The 24,277-nt window shown below is 38.2% G+C and overlaps 1 protein-coding gene across 5 annotated transcripts in view; it reads right to left on the bottom strand.

Annotated features, from left to right (window-relative positions):
- KIAA0825 (KIAA0825 ortholog) overlaps positions 1-24,277 on the bottom strand; it is a 402,948-nt gene that overhangs the window by 52,620 nt on the left and 326,051 nt on the right. Inside the window, exon 19 of one of the 5 annotated variants that reach the window (XM_033401101.2) lies at positions 4,371-4,412. The exons of the other annotated variants lie outside the window; for them this stretch is intronic. Coding sequence (XP_033256992.1) covers positions 4,403-4,412 — 10 coding nt within the window. The 3' untranslated portion in view covers positions 4,371-4,402. The remainder of the gene's footprint in view (positions 1-4,370; positions 4,413-24,277) is intronic. 5 annotated transcript variants of the gene reach the window in all.

Here is a 24,277-nt window from a genome sequence, read left to right as displayed (position 1 = left end):
CTCAATTTTCATCTTCTGTTATTTCCCTGTATCACTATTTTGAACGCTCTTTTGATAGTTTGTTTTCAAGAGGTCATCTGTTATCTGTAATTTCTTTGAGACTCTGGAGAACTTTTTTTTGGACACTTCCTGTGTTTCTCTGTGCCATTCCTCTTCAGATGTATGTTCTTCATCCATCTTTTCGTTATGTTCCTTTTTTTCACCCCAGGTTTTATGCATAGGTCATAGTTGGCTGCTTTCCGCTGATAGGGCAGGCAAGATACCTTATGAAGAACAGGCTGGTTTTTGTTTATTTGTGCTTTGTGGCTTCTTCAAGGAAGCCTCTCTGAAATATATATACTCTTATCTTCTTCAAGAGTTCTTTTAATTCTTGCATCATGAGTTTCCCAAAACTCATACCATGCGCTGGCTGATTCTCATCTTGTTCCCTTTCTCAGTGTGTCTCTGTCACATTCTTTCAGACTCCTCTATAAGTCTCATTACTGTTCATCAATCATTTGTGGATTAAGCTTTCACTCCTTCTTTCCCCAACTGACATGTGATGTTTGTGAAATACGCCTCTGGAATGGAGGAATTAGCAATGGATCAAATTAGATCTGTTTTAGAAAATACCACATTGCCGTTCCTTTTTGGTTGGAGAAGGGTAGGGCATATTTCAAAGGTAGTATACTTTTGAGTTATTTATTTTGAAGGGATTTTATGTTTTTATATCAAGGATTATTATGTTTCTTTTACTAGCCAATTCAGAAATTGAGTCAGCAATGTTGTTTTCTCCTAATTAAGTTTTAGTTATAGCTAGGGGCATCCTAGCTGCCTATGGCCAAGAGCTCTAATATAAATAAAAATGCAGTATCATTCTCTGTTCTATTATAATTATTAACTGAGTTAAAGCAAAACCCACTGAGATGACTATTAAGCTGCAGTAGAAACTTTATGAAATGTGTGGTCCCCAAAAGCACTTTTACATCAGTCCTTTCTGATGTAAGGTGTCAGAAAGAGGTAAGCTTACATATCACTTTCCTTTGAAAAGCATACTTTCCCAGACCTTCAGAACTTTTCCAAGAAGCTCTGCCCTGATTCTAGTCTGCCCTAATTATCTTTGGCACTGAAGGAAAGTGAGAGACATCGCCTCAGCCCCTCCTCCTCATCTACGGTGTTGTCATTAAAGACTGGGGTAGATAAAGAACTATTCTTCTGACTTGAACAGGTTTGGCTCAAATTTTTGGCTTGAATTTTTTTATGTTTTTGAGTATAATTTCTCAAGTATCCTGCAAACAGTCTTTCCCTGCATTTCTGTGGGCCCCACAGCAATATCACAGGTAAAAGGGGTTTTAAAAACAATTACTATGTAAGGTCCAGGGCGGTGACCATAGTTAATAATACTGTATTACATAATTGAAAGTTGCTGAGAGAGTAAATTTTTTTTTTTTTTTTTTAACTTTTGGCCACGCCACACAGATTGTGGGATCTCAGCTCCCCGACCAGGTGATCGAACCCCAGCCCTCAGCAGTGAGAGCGTGGAGCCTTAACCACTGGATCACCAGGGAATTTCCGAGAGTAAATCTTGAAAGTCCTCATCACGAGAAAAAAAAATTGTAACTATGTATGGTGAGAGATGTTAACTAGACTCTTATGGTGGTGATCATTTCGTAATACATACAAATATCAAATCATTATGTTGTACACCTGAAACTAGCATAATGTTATATGTCAATTATACCTCAATGTAAAAGAAAAATTGCAACATGGATTGAGGAGACATACTACTTTCAAGAATGATAAAACTTATAGCACTTGTCTGTCCATCTCTCTAATCTTTTTCGTACTTCCAGAATATAAGGAGGCTCAAAGTAAAACACTTCTTTGCCTTACAATCAGGGTAAACGTATTCCTTAGGTCATGAAAATCCACACTACGGTTCCCATGTTTTTTATACTATTTTAGGGCCTATGACATGAGTCTTAAATCAAATTAGACATAGTTAAACAATTGTAGCCATTGACTGTTAGTTAATCATACAAAGCTATCAAATATTTAAGGCCATATATTTCCTGGTTAAAAAAAAAGAATATCTGACATATTTACAAAACAAATAGTCTGTAGTAGTCTACTGTAATGTAATTTATTCTCCAGCATAATTAATATACTTTATATGTCTGTTTCAGCTGAGGACTTAAAATATTAACAAATATTTTTTTCAGGGAAAATATCCTTAAAGCTAATTTAGAAAATCTAAAGCAGAATAACATTTCACAAACTGCAGTTAAGTAAAATAAACAAACAAAATGGCAGACCTCATACATTTTTGCTTACAGGGAGACCCACTCCAAGATTCTAATGAGAATTCTGAGCATACAGTAAGAGAGAACACTTATCTCTGTGAATGACTTTTTAAAAGTATAAAGCTTCGGTTTGAATTAACTAACATCTATTATTCAATAGTTCAATTCCACAGACATTTACTGTACATACAGCACAAGGCAATGAGTTAGGTGGTATTAGGTATAAACAGACATATAAGACATGACCTCATGGAGTGAACGAGCTAGTAACTGGGAGATAAAGCAATGTGTACAGGTAACTGCAATAGAAGGCAGAAGGTGGTGATGCTATGAAAAGTACAAACAGAAAGGCTAGGATAGCAGAGAGGCCAGGATATTCACATCTAGCTGGGAGTAATGGAGAAGTCTTCTTGTAGGAGGCAGGCTTTAAGTTGAATCGCAGAGGATGGGAAAGATGAGGCTGGAGCATATGAAGGGCACAGCCTGATCAGAGGCATGGAAATGTGAAAGTATTAGAGTGTTTATGAACAAATGGAACACAGCTTGTCCAAGGGTGAGATGTGTTAGGCAGCAGTGGAAAGAAGCAAGTGTTGTACCTGAATGTGGACTTTTTCTTATTCACATAAGAAAAAAGTTGTTTTCCAGTTTCTCTATGCATCAGAATCACCTTGGAGATCCTGTTAAAATTCCAGTTCCCAGGCCTGTCCCAGAGCTTTGGCTGCAGTAGGCTGAGGTGTATCTGTGCATGTGCATTTTCAATGAGCACTCTAGACCACATTTTGAGAAACACCCACGTGGGGCTTGGAAAGCAATCCTTCAGGAGTTAGAATATATTTTTAGTTATTATAACTTTTGCGTGTGACAATTTGGTTAGTTTCAGAAACTCTGGTTTTTTGGCTTTGTTTATGGCACTGAATACTTTTTCTAATATAAAAATAGATAATGAGTTCTAAAAAGAATATCGATAAAATTGAATCACACACACACACACGAACAGTTTACACCTCCAGTTATAAGAAATTTCTCTTCTACCAAAAAGAGTGTTCAGAAAATAAGCTGTGCAAGCCCAAGAATTCTGCTGAGTTTCAAGTGTCTGTATTCAGAAACAGTGTGAGACATCCAATGCTCTGCACATCAGTAGATTCATGTAGAAAAGAAATTTAACTAAGAGATGAACTAGGCTGGGGGGCACTGAGGAGGACTTCTATGTAATTTGACCTGTCAGTGTTATGTTGAAAAGGGCTGTGCTCATGCTTACATAAATCTTCATGCTGTTTCGACTAATTAATATGTGTAAAAACCTTAGGAAAATTTTCCACAGGGGTAATGCATCTCTTTACCCCTTTACCCCCTTTAGAACTCATTTTTCTTCTAAGCTTTTTTAATGGGGGTTAGAATCCTGCAGTATGAATCACATTCTTGATTGTTTTGACAGCATTGCTATATTTTCATCCTTTTGGTGTTTCTTAATTTCAGACCCTGCATTTTGACAGCTCAACCCTGTTGATTAATGCCTTGTAGGAACCCATATAGGGCCTGGCTGTTAGTGATCTGATTTTGTGCTGGAATGCCTGGGCTGGTATGTTGAACCTATTCACCACCTAGGTGGCTATGTGTGGACTAAATGAGCTGTGAAGGGTTTCCTCTTTGCCCAATCACAGTCTTCCTTGCGGAGCCCCACAGTATGCAGCCACTGCTCCCACATGGTTTGTCACAACCCATCAACAGAAATAAATGATTGCTATTCTCACCTGTCAGTGGGCTTGCCTCCACTTCAGCTGGCCTCATGATTGGAAGCTCAAAGGGAGCATTTCCCATCTTTGTAGAGCACGATTATGACTGAACGCACTGCTCCCCTATGCATCTTGGCCAGTAAAAACACGCACGGAAAGCAAATTAATTGGCTGTTTTGCCCCAGTGATTAGAACATTACACTTGAAGTCTGCAGAAACTGATACTAGGAAAGCAAGATTAGGTCGGTCCCGACTTTTATCTGCTTAGCGCAACATGATTAGCAACTGCTTCATTCAAGGTTAGTGCACTTGCTGCTGCGGAAGAAAATCTTCATAACGTAATGATGCCACATACCTTTAAGCTGATAAGCATGTTCTGGGCAGAATTCAAAAATCCCTTTGGGAAGGAAGCAAATGAGGATATGTAACAGAGAACTCATCAAATGGCTTTAAAGTCATCCTTATGTCTGGCACTTCTGAACATTATATTCCTAGGAAACTGGCTCTGCAAGCTATATTTGCAGAGTGTCGAGATGGTAATTGTGTCAGTTCAGGAGACAAAGAATAAAAGGACCCAAGGAGCAACACGAAGTAGAAGGTGACACCTTTCAATGAACTAACTAAAAATGAGCATATGCTTTTAAAAGAAACAGAAAGCTCTTCTTTCTCATTATCAACAGAAAGAGCAAAGGAGAGCAAAAGATGCAATGGCAGGGCATCAAGTTAGACCTCATAATTAAATTCAGAGATGCAGTAGATCAAAGAGGAACTGTATTAAAAAATTAGGTCTAGGGTGTGGATCTGAGTTTCCCTGTTAACAGCTTTGCCTGGAGTATAATGACAAGAGGCTTTATCTAACAGAATAATAAACAAAGTTAGAGTGTACAAGTAAAAGAATGCCTGACACTTTATTTTAAATATGATAGTGTTTTAGATTTAGGCCATGTCTCCAAAGCTAAGCAATTTTTATTATTGCCCTATCTTTTCTACCACCACCCAGGGATAAGAGAGTGAAAAAAAAACTGTCAATAAATGTCAAAATCTGAGTTCCTAACTTCCATTCTCTCTGATTTTCTTAGAGGATCTTTTTCCATCTCATTGTTTGCTTTTTAGCCCACAGATGGATGCCCCAAGAGTAAACTAAATCTTCAAATGGTGTATAGTTTAGAAGTACTATTAGTGTATTTCATGTTTATTTAATTTAGCTCAGTTTCACCTCTGCCACAGAAAGTGACACCTGTGGCTTAAAACCTAAAACACCTCTCTCTGCTTGGTACCAAGATTCAAATGCATAGAAGTTTTTCCCCATATCATAGACATTTTGGTTTTCCAAACTCTTGGTATTTTTTTCCTCTTTTGCTTTCCTTTACCAGCAGAAATTACTGTCTTCCAGTGTTTGGAGACATAATGTTTTTGGGCTCCTAAATCACCTGTCTTCTAGGTTAAGCTTGCATGTCATCGTGGTGGACTCCTCCTTTCACATGGTTAGTGGTCCTTGTTGTAGGAAGTCTTGCCGCTCAAGGCCATATTTATCTCCACCCTACACTGTACTTCCAGTTTCCTCTATTAGAGTACACTGGATCTCTTACTCCTCCTCCTATCTTATTCTTGTCTTGGTCTACTCAGGTGAGATCTATCTCCTTGTCTCCTGTATATTTTGCCTGCTCTTTTGGGTCCTACTTGCCATTCATTTTTTCCTTCTTGTCTTTGCATTTTTTGCCTACTTTTTTTTAGTTTACAAACACCATTCCCTACTGGATCTCATCTGCTCATTGATCCAAGTGAACATTCTTTAACTTCTTTAACTCCTGGATCTTCATATTTCCTTACAAAGCATATCCCTAACTGTATTCTGAGATACAACTAGGCATTTCATACACATGCACACACACAAGTAAAAACTGGTGTCTTTTTAGAAATTTTGTGCCCATACCTGAATAAACACTGGGAAGTTAGAGATCACTGGATATATAAATAAATACATGATTGTTACTCGGCGTTAACACATAAGTTGTATTTGTTAGCCAGTGGCTGCCTTGATCTATGCTATTTATTCTATGATTGCTGTCAATACTAGGAATTTTCTTGTGTGATTTCAACATATACTTGTGATATTTAATATTTATTCGATAGCAAGGATTCACACTATACAAATCTCCCATGGATTTGTAGCTGAAAAAGAAATTTTTAAATACAAAGTAGTCTTGTGTTACTCAAACTTTCCCCAATCAAATAAGCAAAAAGATTGAACTCTTCAAATGAAAATGAACAATCTTGTCTCTTGAGCTCCTGTTTTTATATTGTTCATAATTAGAATTATGAAAAGTATGTAATGTCAAGTTTGGGAAACAGTGTCTTACAAAACATCTGCTTCAAGGATTTATAATATACAAATTTACACTGAAGAGACAACTTGATCAAGAAAAGTGAAGGCTCTGAGATTTTATTCTGCTTGCAAGCTAGCAAGATAGCCTGCCAACAGTTTCATAAAGGCTGGCAAAAGAGGCAAGGCCCTTAGGAAAGAGGCAAAGACCTAATTACTCAAGGCACCATGGGCAACACCACCTCCATGTTCACATTTGTTACCCTTGCCCCTCAACTACCAGAGGGCAATGCAGATGCTTCACACATAGTGGGTTTGTGTCACAGCCGAGGAACCTCAAATTTAGGAAATCCAATCTTCTAAGGGGGCTGCCAGCAAACCTGCCCAACCTTTGCCCCTGAGGGAGTTATTATCTTTTTTATCCTAGTAGAGAAACAAATCTGCTCTCTGCCTTGAGGGAGTCACTACTTCCATCTTCCAAGGCTGTTTGCTTTGCAAACATCCTTGAAATGCAAACATCCTTGCAAAGATAGTCTGGGACAAAAGCTATCACAAGCCAGGTAGAAACACCATGGAGAACTGCCTCCTCTATAAAGTTTTAAATCATATTAATTATTTAGAATAATTCTATAGTCTAGGTTGCTGTGGAAAATATATTATGTATATTATGTTAGTTAATCTATCAATAGCTCTATGAAATAGGTACTATTATCCCCATTTCATAGATAAGGGAATTGAGGCACTCAGTAAGTAACTTGACCAAAGAGGGTTTGACCCCATATTGCTACACAGTATGCTATATATATGATATTAATATTCTCATGTAAAGAATAAACTAGTCGAAACCAAATTTTGATGCATGCATTTCAGAAAGGAGGCATAAGACGTAGTTCCTGATAGGTTACTAGAGCAAGTCTAGATTTGACTACTTATAGTTGATATTAATCCCATACAAGTGTACATTCCTTTGTAATTGTCCATGGCATTCCACAGGTATTATCTTTCATTCATTCAAAAATTATTGATTATCCACTATAGGCAAGGCTTGGTTCTAGTGAACACACTGTTATTGCCTTCATTGAGCTTAAAGTATAGTCATAGAAACATATTAAACAAATAATACACAATTACTTGTTCAATTACAATTGTGCACTCTTGGCCTGGGTGAGCTCATTCATTTCTCCCAGATTCAGTTGCTATTTATATGCTAATGACCCCCCTCCCAGATCTATAACTTTGTCTGTTGGCTTCATATTTTTTTATCTGAAGTTTTGCTAAGCATCTGGGGTGTTTCTCCCCACGAAAGGCTTTTTCTCTAGCGTTCTCTATCTCAGTGAATGACAGTGCCATTTATCCGGTGGCCAAATGAGACATCTGGGCATCGTGATTTTCTTTTCTCTTTTGTCCGAAAAACCATCAAGTCCTATTTTATCTAGTAAATATTTTTTGACTTAATCCCCTTTGCTGCTAACCTAATTTAGGCCACCATTACCTCTGGCTAGAATCACTGCAATAGTGATTTAGAAATTGGTACTGCAATCTCCTGTCTTGCCCACCCTCTCTAATCCCATCTCCACTTTACAGCAAGAACCAACTCTCTACAAAGCAAACCTGGTTAAGTCATTTCCCTGTGAAAACCTTTCAATGACTCTCCCATAGTCCTCAGGATAAATGGAAATCTTTGCACAGCACACAAAAGTTCTTTATGGTGGGGACCCAGACTTGTCTTTCACCTTCTTAACCCTTAAACTCTGCTTTCCAGCCATATACAACTTTGTTAACACATGTGAAAGTACAATGTTCTTTCTTCCCTCCAGTGCTAGAAGTGTTTTCTAGTTTGGAATATTATTTTGCTTCTCTGCCTTCACGTCCCTGCCCTTCCCTCCAGCTCTGTCTGGCCAATTCCTATTCTTTTAATTCTAAAATGTCATTCCTGCTATGAAGTCTTTGCTATTGCTCCTAATCTGGATTGACTTTCTTGCCTCTGTATTTCAAGAAGCACCTGTACTTCTCTGATCATGAACTGTAACTGCCTTTCTACAAATTACATAGCACTTTGTATAACATAGTACTATATGCATAAATGAGTGAATGAGTAAACAAACGAACCATGTCTCCTATAGTTTTCCCTGCAACTAATGTGACGCATGAAAAAGAGGGGTTCTTTAAAGATCAGACCCTTCCTTCCCTTATTAAGTAATCATGGACATATTGGAAAAGAAATGGAAATTAAATCCTCCAAAAAAAAGAAAAGAAACCCTTCAAAATAGACTCTTATTCATTGAGGCAAACCTACGATATAAGGGAAGTTCATTTTCATTTTGGCCTCCTCTCACTTCAACATCCTTTCCTGATTAGCATCACTGCCCCCTCCTCCAGCCTCTTCCCCTAATTAGATGCCCCAAGTGCTTCTGCTGAGCTTAGCAGAGCCCTCTACTCTCACTGCCTCAGGGCTTGCACTCTGAGAAATGGAGAAATGGGCCTTGGTCCTGGGCCATCTCTATCCTTGCCTTAATCAAACCTTATTTCTTCTTCCCCTTCTTTGCAAACATTAACACTGGCTGAGGTCCTAATGGCTCCTAGTGGCTTAAGGAATTATATGAGCATTCTAGGAGTTAAAATGCCTGGGTTCAATTGAAAGTTAACAGTAAATACTTGAGCAACTGTGACAAGCTACCGAGCTTTAGGACACCCTTCAAATAATAATCCCTAGTCAAACTCTGTCCCCTATGTTTATGTGAGGGCCTAGCTTGAGTTTTGACACAGAAAAATCATTAAAATTTTTGAATTATATGCATGAAATCTAATATTTATTCAAGATGAGGGTAATCTAAATGAATATGTTAAAGTGACATTAACTTGCTTTTTTCTGTTGAGGAATTCATTAATGAAATACAACAGGCAAACAATTTCAAAGAATAAGGGAACAGAAAGGGAGAGCTTAGCTTCAGAAAGGCAACTTTTCAAGCTGTAGAAAGCATTGGGTGACAAATATTCAGGGAATCAGAAGATAAGATGGAATGACAGAGAAGGAAAGGGAAAAGGATCAAAAATGGCAATCAAGAAGAGAGAAGGGCAGAGCGGGAATCTGAATTTATTACCAAGGAGAGCAGGAGTTAATGCAAGTGGTAAGAATGTGGACCTAGTGCACATGAAGCAGAAATGTTCATCCACCACGTACATTTTACACAGGCCAGAGGAGAGACCAATGCAATCAGCCTGGCAGGGAGAAGGAAACACCACTGGCTGTGGAATGAAGAAAAGGCAGCAAAGAACAAAGAAGATTTGACCTTAAGACTTAGTGTGAGGGTTGTGAAGAGTCAAATACTTTTAAAAAATGATAAGCTGAAATATTGACAGAGAATGTAGGTATGTTTTTGTTTGGAGCTAAATATGAGATGAAGACCAAAAGATTTAGGAATTAAAGTCCCTTCTATTTTTATTATTGCTAATCTCATTTATCTAACTAGTCTACTTGCTTTCTGTATTTCTCTCTTTTAATTTTCCCTGGTTAATCTTCCTAAAATACATTTGATTATATCATTCTAGTTATTGCTTTATACATTACCTTTTATGGGTCTCTGCCTTATCTCCCACTACTTACTGCCTGGACCTCTTTCCTCCTCTAACAAGCTTCTTGAAAAGGGTGGGCTTTACTGCTGAATGCATTTTCTAGTGGTCACAGTAATCTACCTGGCCCAATTCAATGAACACTTTTTAGTCCTAATCTAACTTGGTCTCTCTGGCATTTGAACTGATGAATGCTCATCCTTTCATGCAACTCCCTCCCCCCTTGCTTCCTTGCACTCTTCTTACCTAGTTGTCTTCCTCTCTACCTGATCAGTCCCCATAGCTCTTCCTCTGCTTGTCCCTGTCTTCACCTGCTGTAAACATCCCTGAGGACTCTCACAACCCAGACCTCCCTGATAAGCTCCAAATCCATATTTACAACTCTAGCTACTTCCACCCAAATGAACTGCCACTTCAGATTCAATGTCCAAACCAGAATTCGCTATCTCACTGCCTCTTCCCAGCCCCATACTGGGCTCCTCTGTTGTGAGTTTGGTGTATTTAGGCAAGACAAGTCAGTTCATCCCATCCAAAAGAGACTCTCCCATCATGCTTTGTTTAGGCTGGTCCAGGACCCCCAGTATATCACCTTAACATTATTCTGTCAGCTTGGAATTACAGACCAGCTGGTTCATTTCACCCTAAGTAGGTATTGATTCTAACCATAAGGAACAGAGAGTAAGATAAGAATATAGTAAAAGCAATATCTGTGGAAGATAACTCTGGAAGCAAATTGAAGGCATTTAGGCTTGAACCTGGAAATTCAGTTGGAGACTCTGGGACTAGAGGAAGAGGACCATCTGTGAATGACATGCTGAGAGAAATGTTGGTGGAGCCAGTTCCATGCAGCTGGAGTAGAAGATATGTTTAGTCACTGCTGTTTAGGCCTTTACACTTAGCTTTTAACACTGGTCAGGGGAACAAAGCCATTCATTTGTGGTAGTAGGAGGTAAAAAGCAGAGACTGCCTGGTTCTGGAGGACCCTGGGCTCCCATCCACACTAAAGGGCTCGGTCTGTCCTGAGCAGATCAATGTCAACACCACTTGGGGCTGTATTTGGGGAGGTAAGCCATTTTTCTCCACCTCGTCATTTCCTCTTCATAGAAAAGATTCACACAAGTTTTCTCTAAGAACTTCCCTGTGCAGGAGTACAGGCATACCTCAGATATATTGCAGGTTTGTTTCCGGGCCACAGCAATAAAGCGAATATCAGAATAAAATGAGTCAAATTTTCTGGTTTCCCTTGTTGTCATTTCAACAATCTCCACAGCATCTTCACCAGGAGTAGATTCAATCTCAAGAAACCACTTTCTTTGCTCATCCATAAGAAACAAGTCCTCATCCATTAAAGTATTATCATGAGATTACAGCAAATCAGTTACATCTTCAGCCTCCACTTCTAATTCTAGTTCTCTTGCTCTTTCTACCACATCTGCAGTTACTTCTTCCACTGAGATCTTGAACAACTCCAACTCATCCATGAGGTTTGCAACCAACTTCTTCCAAACTCCTGTTAATGTTGATACTTTGACCTCTTCCCACAAGTCAAGAATGTTCTTAATGGCATCTAGAATGGTGAATCCTTTCCAGGAGGTTTTCAATTTACTTTGCCTAGATTCATCAGAGGAATCACTACCTATGGCAGCTATGGCCTTATGAAATGTATTTCTTAATATTATAAGACTTGAGGACTTCCCTGGTGGTGCAGTGGTTAAGAATCTGCCTGCTAATGCAGGAGACACGGGTTCGAGCCCTGGTCCGGGAAGATCCCACATGCCACAGAGCAACTAAACCCATGCACCACAACTACTGAGCCTGTGCTCTAGAGCCCACGACCCACAACTACTGAGCCCGTGTGCCACAACTACTGAAGCCTGCATGCCTAGAGCCCATGCTCCGCAACAAGAGAAACCACTGCAATGAGAAGCCCGTGCACTGCAACAAAGAGTAGCTCCCACTTGCCACAATGAGAGAAAGCCTGTGCACAGCAATGAAGACCCAACGCAGCCAAAAATAAACAATAAATAAATTTAGAAAAAAAAAAGAGTTGAAAGTTGAAATTACTCCTTGATCCGTGGGCTGCAGGATGGAAGTTGTGTCAGCAGACATGAAAACAACATTAACCTCACTGTACATCTCAATCAGTGTTCTCGGGTCACCAGGTGCATTGTCAATGAATGGTAATATTTTGAAAAGAATCTTTCCTTCTAAACAGTGGTCTCAACAGGGAATTCCCTGGCGGTCCAGTGGTTAGGACTCCATGCTGCCACTGCAGGCGGCATGGGTTCAATCCCTGGTCGGGGAACTAAGATCCCGAATGCTGCGTGGCGTGGCAAAAAAAAAAAAGGAAAAGAAAAAGAAGGTCTCAAGAGTGGGCTTAAAATATTCAGTAAACCGTGTTGTCAACAGATGTGCTGTCATCCAGGCTCTTTTGCTCCATTTACAGAGCACAGGTAGAGTATATTTAGCATAATTCTTACAGGCCCTAGGATTTTTGAGATTGTAAATGAGCACTGGCTTCAACTTCAAGTCACCAGCTGCATTATTAGCCCCTAACAAGAGAGTCAGCCTGTCCTTTGAAGTTTTGAAGCCAAGCATTGGCTTATCCTCTCTGGCTATGAAAGCCCTACATGGCATCTTCTTCCAACAGAAGGCTGTTTCATCTACACTGAGTCTGTTGTTTAGTGCAGCCACCTTCATTCATTATCTCAGTTAGATCTTTGGATCACTTGCTGCAGCTTCTGCATCAGCACTTGCTATTTCACCTCATACTTCTATGTTACGAAGATGACTTCTTTCCTTCAACCTCATGAACCAACCTCTGCTGGGTTCAAACTTTTCTTCTGCAGCTTCCTCACCTCTTTCAGCCTTCATAGAATTGAAGAGAGTTAGGGCCTCATTCTGGATTAGGCTTTGGCTTAAGGAAATTTGGCTGGTTTGATCTTCTATCCAAATCACTAAAGCTGTCTTCATATCGGCAATAAGGCTGTTTCGCTCTCTTATCATTTGTGTGTTCACTGGAGTAGCATTTTTAATTTCTTTCAAGCACTTTTCCTTTGCATTCACAACTTGCGTAACTGGTGCAAGAGGCCTAGTTTTCAACCTATCTCTGCTTCCTCGATAACTGTAATCATTTCTAGCTTTTGATTTAAAGTGAGAGATATGTGACTTTTCCTTTCACTTGAACACTTAGAGTCCATTATAGGGTTATTACCTGGCCTAATTTCAATACTGTTGTATCTCAGGGAACAGGGAGGCCCAAGGAGAGGGAGAGAGATGGGGGAACGTAGAGCAGGCAGAACACACACACATTTATCAATTAAGTTTGCTGCCTTACATGGGCGTGATTTGTGGTGCCCGAAAACAATTACAATAGTAACATCAAAGATCACTGACTGCAGATCACCATAACAAATACAATAATAATAAAGTTTGAAATGTTGTGAGAATTACCAAAATGTGACACAGAGACACGAAGTGAGCAAATGCTGTTTGGAAAATGGTGACGATAGACTTGCTCAACACGGGGTTGCCACAAACCTTAAATGTGTAAAAAACTTAATATCTGCAAAGTGCAATAAAACAAGGTATGCCTGTATTAGACTAGACAGCCACAAAGGAACAGGAAATAGCTTGCTGATTTTTTTTACACATTTGTAATTCTCTGCTATTGCCCTCTCTTTGGTGATAGTTTAGGAGAATGGAAAAGTACAGAAAGAGATTAGATTAAAATCCATATTTTAATCCTCTAGTTGCCAAATTTTCATGAATCTATGTTAATTAAATAACTTGAATCAGGCCCTCATTTACACATTTACTCCTTAATTATTGTGATTATCTTCACTTTAAAATTCTGCATCAACTGAAAATGAGTCTAATAAAACAAAAAAATATTGTGACATATTAATGTTGACATGAGGAAAATATGAACATTTCAAAGGCTTTCTCCCCCTATTTTACTGTATGTACATGTAGAAAGTGAATATGAGGCAGTTATTCAAACATTTCAGATCTCAAGTATCTAGATAACTGAAGGAAACCTTTGAAACTTACATTATTCCCATCTCGGGCTTCCCTGGTGATGCAGTGGTTAAGAATCTGCCAGCCAATGCAGGGGGACACGGGTTCGAGCCCTGGTCTGGGAAGATCCCACATGCTGCAGAGCAACTAAGCCCATGTACCACAACTACTGAGCCTGTGCTCTAGAGCCCACGAACCACAACTAAAGCCTAAAGCCCATGCTCCGCAACAAGAGAAGCCACTGCGATGAGAAGCCTGTGCACCGCAACGAAGGGTAGCCCCCGCTCCACACAACTAAAGTGAGCCTGTGCACAGCAATGAAGACCCAATGCAGCCAAAAATAAATTAATTAATTAAAAATGGATTTCTATAAAAAATTATTCCCATCTTTTAATTTTCCACTTTGTTTGTTGAGTATAGACAGTTTCAAATGACTTATATGTCATTTTTAAATTGCCTTAAAATTGAAATAGATAGGGTAATCAGAGAACTTCACAGGAGAATAAAAGCTTCACTCTTAACAAATGTACATTCTCAGTGGTGTCTGATTTCACATCTTTTGTACATAGTAGCTTCCTCCACAAATGAGGAGTCATGAAGGTTAGCTTCCACAGTGATTCACAAAACCAAGCAGGGAATGAATCCCTAATGTCACATATGCTATATATACTCAGGATCATCATAGGCTGAACTAGTGGCCCACTGAAGAGCATATTTAGTTATACATACCCAAACTGTAGTTAAGCTTATATTTTAAAATGACAGTCTTGATTTTTAAAATCTTACTTTCTTAAAACTTATTTCAAAGAGTTATTAGACAGGGATAGAGAAGACAGAACTATAGTCTAGGAAGAACACTTTTGCTCTTCATATATTCAGATATCAGTGTTTGGTTAAAAAAAAAAAGAAAAGGAGGGAGGACCACAAAATCTATCATGGTGTTTTAAGGTGTTGGTATTGAGGACATAAGAACATATATGGGACTGAAAGTACATGATACTAAAGGGGTTGTATGAATTATAATCAGAAAACACTTATAAAGCAGTAGATTTTCTTATCAGAAAAGAAGGTAGCAATTTGCAAATGTCTCATTGTTGGGCTCTCTTATAACCTTGGGTATATTGCCCAATAATATATGATCATGGGGCTCGTTGAGTCAAAGTAATGAAATTCATAGAACATTGAATATATGCACTTTGGTTACAAAATCATCATGTGGTATAATAATAATGTAACACTAACATAAATACATCTGTATTCTGGAATGGAACAACATTAGTAACTCCAGAGTCTTTAGGTGAAGGGTGCGGACCTAATAATGGAAGCCATAAAACTATATTCCCACCTCAGTATCACATCAAAAACCAAACAAATATACAAAACCCAAAAGGACCGAAGCAGTAATGATATTCCCTAAACTACTTGAATGACTGTTCCTGGACTACCTATAGTTTTCCAAACTCAAATGCTGTTTCTCACCTTTTGCTTTCTTCATGCTTTTCCCCCCTGTGCCTTGAACACCTGTGCTTCTGTCTTTCCCCCTAACTCCTACTCATCCACCTAGACGGAGTTCCAACCACGCTGCTTTTGTTGCGGCTCCTCTGCATCACCAGCATTCCAAGCATATCTCTAGTAAGTCTAAAACTTGAAAGGATTTGCCCCACTGTAAATGATCTGAGGGCAAAGAGTGTGTGTACCTTTCATCTTTGATTCCCCTGCTTTGGCACAGTGCTCGTCACTTAGTGAGCATTCAAGGAATGGCTGTTGAACTAAACCAAACTGCAAAATCAACATTCCAGAGGAGTTCTGAGGAAAAGAGAGATTGCCGACATCCCAAAGAGTTGATCCTGTGCTACAGTTAAATTGGAGTGCTTCCTCCAAGAATTTACCCCGTGAATCTTGCCTCTAAACCCTAATTTATGTTCCTTCCTCCCCACAGCATATTTCCTCCCAGTGTCATCTGCTGAAATCCCACCCATGCTTCAAGGCCTCCATGAGATTACCTGTTCTCAATGAGCTTATTTCATTTTCCAGCTGGATGTTATTCCTCTGCCTTTAACCCATAGATTTTTGGTTTTTATGACAATTTCTAAGTTAAGCTTTGGACTCTCATTATTTATATATTTATGTCCTAAACATCTTTGTGCTTTTGCACTGGCTACTATTAAACTTTTATACATACCAAGTACTTTATAAACAGTTCTTTAATTGGATGCAATGAACCTAGGGCCAAAACAATTTTTAGTAATGGTATATCTGAAATAGATTATAAATATTACATTACCTAGATCATGAGCTATAAAGAAAAAGTTTTCTTTTAAAAAATTCAAGCTATATGAATAGATTACAAAAATATACACCATGTTCACAGAACTGAATGTAGTAAACTTATATAAGAAGAGACAACTAACTAAACCAAAGCCTGTGAATCTTGATTCAGAGTCTATTAATTAAGAATTTGTAATAAATGATTTGATCCATTTATTTTTTATATTTTCTGTACGTGGTGAGCCAATTTAAGAGGATAAACAGTGCTAAAAGTCTTAAGCCTTTAAATATGGGAATCAAAACTATTAATATTTACCTACTTTAAATATTAAAGCAGACTCTTCTACCTGGAAGCATATATGCATTGGGAAGATCTATAATCCAGACCCCTCACTAGCCACTGACCTACTTTTGTGAAGTTTCATGTGCCCCTTCAATTTGACTGTTTCACTGATTTTGTAATTTAAATAAATTCAAACCAAGTTGTTAGAATTCTTATCATTCATTTGCTCTCTTCCAAGATAATTAAGTGTTGGGTTTTAATCCCATCAGGAGAGGGTTTTTGGTTTTTGTTTTTTAACTTTTATTAGGGTATAACTGCTTGACAATGGTGTGTTAGTTTCTGCTGTATAACAAAGTGAATCAGCTCTACATATACATATGTCCCCAAATCTCCTCCCTCTTGCCTCTCCCTCCCACCCTCCCTATCCCACGCCTCTAGGTGGTCACAAAGCCCTGAGCTGATCTTCAGGACAGGGTTTTGATAATGTCCTTCCCTCTGCAGACTACCATGTGTTATCCCTTGTGGCCCCAGGGGCGGAGCCTGTCAAGCTTCCAGAAGGAGCTAAAGTTTAGAGTGACTGCTCCACCTAATGACCAGGACCAGGAATCTGCCCCTTCCTTGGCCTCCTCTGGGAGTTGCCATATGACAACTCATTCCCATCCAGCCCACTGACAATAAGTAAATGGTGTGTATTTCAATGTCCTTACAGATGAGCTACAAGTTCCACCAACATGCCTGTAAAGATTACTTTTGTGAAATCAGACATGAAAAGATGTGCATTAGGGCCCTCAGCTAGGTCTGAAGTAAGTGGCCTTCAGTCAAGGCAAATGCAAGATATGCTCTCCTGGGCCAGAGTCCTCAAGAGGCCAGATGAGGGAACATTCTGAGAGAAGGAGGTTCCTGAAAACCAGGGAGTAAGGCCCAGAGGACAAAGGAAGGGAAAAACATTATAAGCTTTGCTTCCTCTCCAGCCATTCTGCCCATTCTGTCACCAAGAGGCCTGAGCATTTAAGATTTCAAGGTCATGGAAAATCTAAGTAGTTCCTAGGAATGAGGCAGCTACCTCCTTATTCTCTGGTAAGTTCCTCCTATCACTGAAGGAACAAATACACAGTCTCCTTTCCTTCCCCTCCTCCCCGAAGAACCTTGTCTTTTTTTGCTGAAACCCACTTCCCCTGCTCAGAAAGAAACAGATATAAGGGTTGGGAAATTAGGATGTATGTGGCTCATTAGATATTATATCAGGGTCCATTTTTCTCACCCATGCCTTTACCTACTAGGTCCAACCAAAACTGAAGTGTGTTTATTCTCCTTAATGATCTCACTTCTTCAATTTTAGCAATCACTCTTCCTTTTTCTCTCAAGCCATCTCCAGACTATGTAAGACTTCTTGTAATAAAATATTTTAGGGTTGAAAGGAACCTTATAAGTCACTTATTACAACCACTAGCCAAGTTCTCCTGAAATCCTAGTCAAACAAGGACAACTGGCCTACACTGCAAAGCTGACTGTTTTAGCTAATCAGATAGAGGAATCCATGCCCATAACTAGTGGGAGAAGAATGAAGAAGTTTCTTGGGCCTTTCTCTCTTCTCCCAGGCTACCAACATATGTTTTCATGGCAAGTCACTGAAGATAATATTGCATTTAATATATCAGTTAAGAAAGGAAGACAAGAAGAGGGGGACAGGATGGTATAATGACAGGATGGAAGGGTCCTGTGGTTTTTTGAGCAGGTGGGACCATTTATTTATTCAATGCGTAAGCCTTGATCCCATTTATTTTATTTTGAACAATCAGGAAAAACAGCTTTCTAGCTGGTAGCAGGAAGGTGATGTCGAAAAAAAGCAGAGATTCAAAGAGCAAGAATGCTATTCTTAAATTGGAACCTAACCTGGAAAATCAGTGAAATGTATGAAGGGACCATTCGTGACCAATGACTGGAATGCCATTTTGTATTTCTTTGCAAAGATGCACTCTTGCATAATTAGCTTCCATAATCATAAAAGCACTCCTCAATGCAATAAGGCATAAGGCATTTTATTTGTTTTCCTATATGCTGTTTATATAAAAATGTTACGCTTTTTTCAACCATACATCAGATACTCCTTATTTCTAGCATTGCCAATATGTTTTTATTGGTAAAAATCAAATATATTAAAACTATATTCTGACTAAATAATACTTTATCATGTTTTGCTGTTGTTGCTTTTAACTTGGAAAAGTTCATCTCAGATTTCATTTTCACTGTGTTACAATCCTGTGACAAGGGTTCTATTAATACTAAATAAACAGGTAAACAGGCATAAGGAAACTTGTTCAAGTCAAAGAGTTAGTTAGGGACTAGCTAATTGTTTGTGGTGCCATGTCTGGGGGCATATGTCTCCTCAGTCCCACATCTGGACTCTTTTAGCTAAAAAATGTGCTTTGAGTGGACTGTGCTCCCTTGTGAGCTGGGTCCTGCTGATAGTCCTTATAGAAACTGACTGCGAATGGAATATTCTCTGTCTGTTACCTTTTCTCATCAGTTTGTCACATGTCCTGTTCCAATGAGCTCCTCCTCTGAAGAGACAGGAGCCACAAATGCAACTCTGTCATGTCAATCATTGACAAACATTCTCCAAGTGAAATTAATATGCAAGACTCGGGCTTCCCTGGTGGCGCAGTGGTTGAGAGTCCGCCTGCCGATGCAGGGGACACGGGTTCGTGCCCCAGTCCGGGAAGGTCCCACATGCCGCGGAGCGGCTGGTCCCGTGAGCCGTGGCCGCTGAGCCTGCGTGTCCGGAGCCTGTGCTCCGCAACGGGAGAGGCCACAACAGTGAGAGGCCCGCGTACCACAAAAAAAAAAAAAAAAAAAAAAAAAAAAAAAAAAAAAATCCAGACTCTGCATACAGTTTTGTAAGCATTCCTACAACGCACAAATATGTTGAATCTATCTAAGATTGTTCTTTTGAGCCAGAAAGTATTATGAAAGGAACAAGTGAGACTATATTTTCTTTTTCAGGAAGCATTAAAGATGTCTTCTTTAGTTATTACACTAAATACTCTGACCAACAACATATGCTTGCTAATAATTTTTGTCTTGCAGAAACATGATTGTTTTCTAATGGGAGGCATTTGAAATGCCTTAGCTAAAGACTGATTTAAAGAAAAGCCTTCTTTTGGAATCATCTCAACATCTATCAGGTGGTATTATTTTTCCAATAGTCTTTTACTCTGTCCTTTGCATTCTAAAGAGCTTATGTCCAACCTATAATTATTTTCTGCTAATTAGAGTAATTCATGATTAATTATTCAAAATGATTCCTCTCCAAAATCAAATCCATTTCTTGTCATGACATTTAAAAAAGATACAAATAAAGTATTATCAGAATGCAAATTTCTGTCAGAAGGGAATACTTTTTAAGTTTTCTTTAAATAGCATTAAAATCTTTCTCTACCAGCACAGGCCCCGTGATTCCCTACATCAATTAATGTGGACTAAAGAAGGGCAATTGGACCATGAAGTGATGACTATTAATGGTTTTGATAATTACTAAGGATTACTTACACTGACTACATAGGAGTAGGTAATTCACAATATTCTTAAAGAAGAGCTGCAAAGCAGGAAGACCTAACGATGACTAAGGGCAAACAGTAAACACGTTAACGTGGGAACCTGGATGTCCAAAGATGTATTTTGACATGGATCATGCCTCTTTGTGGACACTCACTCGAGTCCGCTGATGGCTAAATCTCCCTTTCCTGGGAGAAAAGCCCGAATTCCACTTCCTTCCTTCAAGAGGCAGCCCCTTCCCCCCTTATCTCCTAGGGAGGCCCTGGACCTTTCTGTCTCTAAGCCAGGATCACACTTGTCTGCCTCCTGTGCCTTTATCCCACTCTTGGCCCTACTCATTATTGGATGAGACACAAGTGTCTTTCCTTAGAAGGTGAGATCTTTTCTACTTAAATTTTTCTTAGGCAATAGCCTTAACATATGTGTGCTATACATAATCAAATTTTCTACGTACGTTTATTGAATACCTTCAGTGTGCAAAGCCTTAAAGTTGCATAATCTAAATGAAGAAATTTGAACAGACCAACTCTGTATGACATAAACAGTTCTATTAGATTCAAGCATGGAAAACAAGATGTATATGCATAAATGTAAGAGTAAGAAAAAAAGGGTTTTTAGAAATAGAAGCTACTTCTGGGATTCAGAGGACAAGAAGAGAAAATTATAAATCTAGGAAATGCTGAAATTGTTGCCAGAGGAAAGTACACTGCTTCCACTTTGACCAGGACATGTAACCATCGTGTACTTCACCTTCATTAAAACTTTTCAATTTATTTGCTTTTTTCCCAAATGGGGTTACAACTTAACTTTTATAATAAAAAATTACTATAAAAGTTTGTTTTATCAAACATCCAGATTTTCAGAATAGCCATGACAAAAACTGGGGAAAAAAAAAAAAGAAAACTAGATGATAAGTGACCTTAGAAGTCTGTGATGGTGACAGTCATGCTTGCTAAATAGTGCATGTGTTTCTTTTCAGTTAGAACCATGTGACTAGTTCTGGCCAATGGACTGTGAACAGATTTATTGCATGTCAAAACACTTAATTGCCAGTAGGAGGACACCCTATACCTATTTGCTATCGCCATGGCAACAAAAGAAGCTGTATGCTGAAATGGCAGATTCAAAGACAGAAGTGGCCTTGGTTGCTAGGTCACCACATGGAGGATACTGCTCTGCAGAGTTGCCTGGACTTACGGTCACTTTGCTTTCTTCCGCATACAGAAGTCATTAACATTAATCTGTGTTGTATGTGGCTCAGTCAGGCCTCAAGGTACATCTTTGTGCTGCAAGAAACTGTTTCGTATAGGCCCATTTCTCATCTAAATACCAGAATAAGTTTACGTTGGCAGCGTATTAGGGTCTCCTTAAACACTCATCAACATAAATGCAGAGCTCCCTTTTTGTGCTTGCAGAAGTAATTCTATGTCTTTCATATTTGGGAGACAGCATGAAAGACTGCATACTGTTTAGTAAGAGGGCTATTTCTTTTAAAAGCTAAACAAACAATTAAAAAACCATTTGTATTACTTTGCTTTCTGTAGTTCGCTGGGTACACAAGGAAGTAGTAAAGCTGGAGATAATGATAGAATAATTTTATTTATCTAACTATCTGGAAAATTACTTTGCTAGGCAATTCTTTGAAAACTATTGCTGATTTTTGGTTTATATATCAAAAGTGTTAATATTCTAGTATTAATATTAAAAGTATTAATATTCTAATATTAATATTAAAAGTATTAACATTCTAATCATTGCATCTGGTTGGATGTTCAAAGAGCTTAAGAATTATCATGACACTATTTAAATAAAATATTAGAGACCAGGCAAATGTCCAATGACAGATTATTCATGTAATAGACTTGAGACATCCTTTCCATGAAATATTTTGTAGCCATTTAACATGATAATGTAGAACATCAACTTTCAGATGGAGTGTGCTAACATTCATTTATCTGGCTAGAGATGGGAAGAGTTACAGCTAATATGCTAGGAACTGTGTGGATCTTGAAGCCTATCTTATTTATACTACAGCCTGATTGTCAAAATTTGCCTATATCCTTTGAATTTTGTGCAAGTGAGCATGTGACTTGCTTCAGGGGAAAAAACAGAGAACTATCATGAAAAGAATATCTAATGATATGACAAGCAATAAAGAATAAAGACAAAAGAAAATGAGCTGGACCGCCAACTCATGGCAGCTACACAGAATTGCAGGGATGGACTTAAGAAGGTATATTCATTAAGTATTAGACAAATGATCAAAGAAACTTAGCACTAGGGCAAATACTTGGCAAAACCAGAGAGTATGAATTGTCTGCTTTGAAAGCAGAAACTTGTCTAACTTGAAGTGCAATTATGTTTCACATATACTTTTTGAGGCCATCTTTTCTTTCTCAAGTGTAATTCTAGTTGTTGGCCATGGGATTTATTTTTCTTTTCTTCCCTTGTTACTTTAAGAAAATTGAGGCCAGCTGATGTGTTTTTACTCTCTATATTTGAATCTGAAGCGAAACAATTCCCATTGAGGGTTCTGGTGGAACTTTATTTTAGTTATGTTTTAATAAAGTCTTATTTGTATTGACTTCTGAGGCAGCATGGCATTCCCTAACTGATAAACTACTTGGGTTTACTTTTTTATGGAGAGATTTTAATTTAATATGATAGAGTCAATCGTTGTTTTTCAGGTTTTATGTGCATGCCTGGAAGCCTTTTAATAACTTGCAATAACAAACAAAATAAATGTGACTTTTAGGGTAGACACTCTTGTAATTGATATTTCTACCAACTCAGGGTGTTTATTTATTTTGCCAAAAAATAAAGTGCATTCTTTTCATCCTTGGGGAATAAAGAGTAATGGAGTTGCAAGTTACTAAAAAGTTGTGAGAGATTCAATAATTGCAATGAAAAATTTCATACAGATCTATTTCTTGCTTTAGACTTGATCCTTGCATAACTCACAAACAGTAAAAGATTTTTTCCATATTGTAATAAATTCATTTGCCTTTCTGCATAAAGTAATTAGGGATCAAGGTGTAACAGATATTTAAAAAATATATTAACAGATAGTAGACAAGGTTTGTATGCACAGAAAATTATATTATTTTAACTTGGAAAATTGTATATTTTCAATACTGAAGAATGGGAGTTTGAACACAGAAGTGATTTTGATAAATGGCAGAATTCTACCTAAGGCCACAGAAGAAGCAAGAACAAGGAACATAAGAAGAGGGAATCCACAAATTAGTATGTTATGATTATTCTCTTTGATAGCATTTAACAACAGCTTTGAAAAGATCCAATGTCTTCCTTCAGAAGTTTAAACTTATTTCTTCCATATCTAAGTAGCATGCACTGTAATTCAAATTGACATGGTTCCCTGAGAAATAGTGGGACAACCCTTGGATAGCGATGAAGCATTACTGAACAATGTTTTTGGATGATACACACTAATAGAAATTTGAGATTGAAATGGCCTTTTCAAGGCAGTAGATTACACCTATGAAAACACAAGATAGGTATTTAAGTTTTTCTCTCATTCCTTGATATTGACCCTCAATGAGTGTACGTGCATTAGTCAATTTGACACCTCAAGGATCCCTAATTGTTATGAAGATGTCAGCAGTCCGGTAACATTTTTTGAAAGGACTATTAAAAAAAAAAAAAGTCTGAACGTTACTCACCCCAGGACTGAATATAATTTTTCACAATAGTTATAGGGTTGATGAAATACTGAATGGGTTGGGGGTAGAGAGGTTGCAGCAGGTGGGGTGGGAAGAGGAAGCAGAGGAATATGACGATTTCAGTAATTTCCTGTGGTGATCATGCTTTGTCTCAGCTCTCAAGAAACAAAAGTAATAGCTACTATTTATTAAGCTAAGCTGAGAACTTGGAGGTATAGAACCACTGAGCCTCAGTTTCTTCATTTTTATATAAGGGAATTGTCTAGCTCACAAATTACTGTGAAGATAAAATTATATAATATATATAAAAGCTGTTCCAAGTTAAATTATACAAAAGTATTCAAGGTTTAAAATCCATAGGTAGAGTTTCGTAAATGAGAGAACACTGAAAAGCCTTCCAGGAGACTACCCTGTAGATGTGTTCTTGATATAATGGGCACACTAAAGAAAAAAATGCTGTATAATAAAAAAAAAAGGAGTCAAATCCAGAGAAAACCATAATTCAAAAAGATATATGCACCCCAATGTTCATTGCAGCACTATTTACAATAGCCAAGACA

This window comes from Orcinus orca, chromosome 3 (assembly GCF_937001465.1).
Source record: "Orcinus orca chromosome 3, mOrcOrc1.1, whole genome shotgun sequence".
Taxonomy (NCBI): domain Eukaryota; kingdom Metazoa; phylum Chordata; class Mammalia; order Artiodactyla; family Delphinidae; genus Orcinus; species Orcinus orca.
Note: the sequence above shows the minus strand (reverse complement) of the source record. Positions and strands in the feature narration are given on the sequence as shown.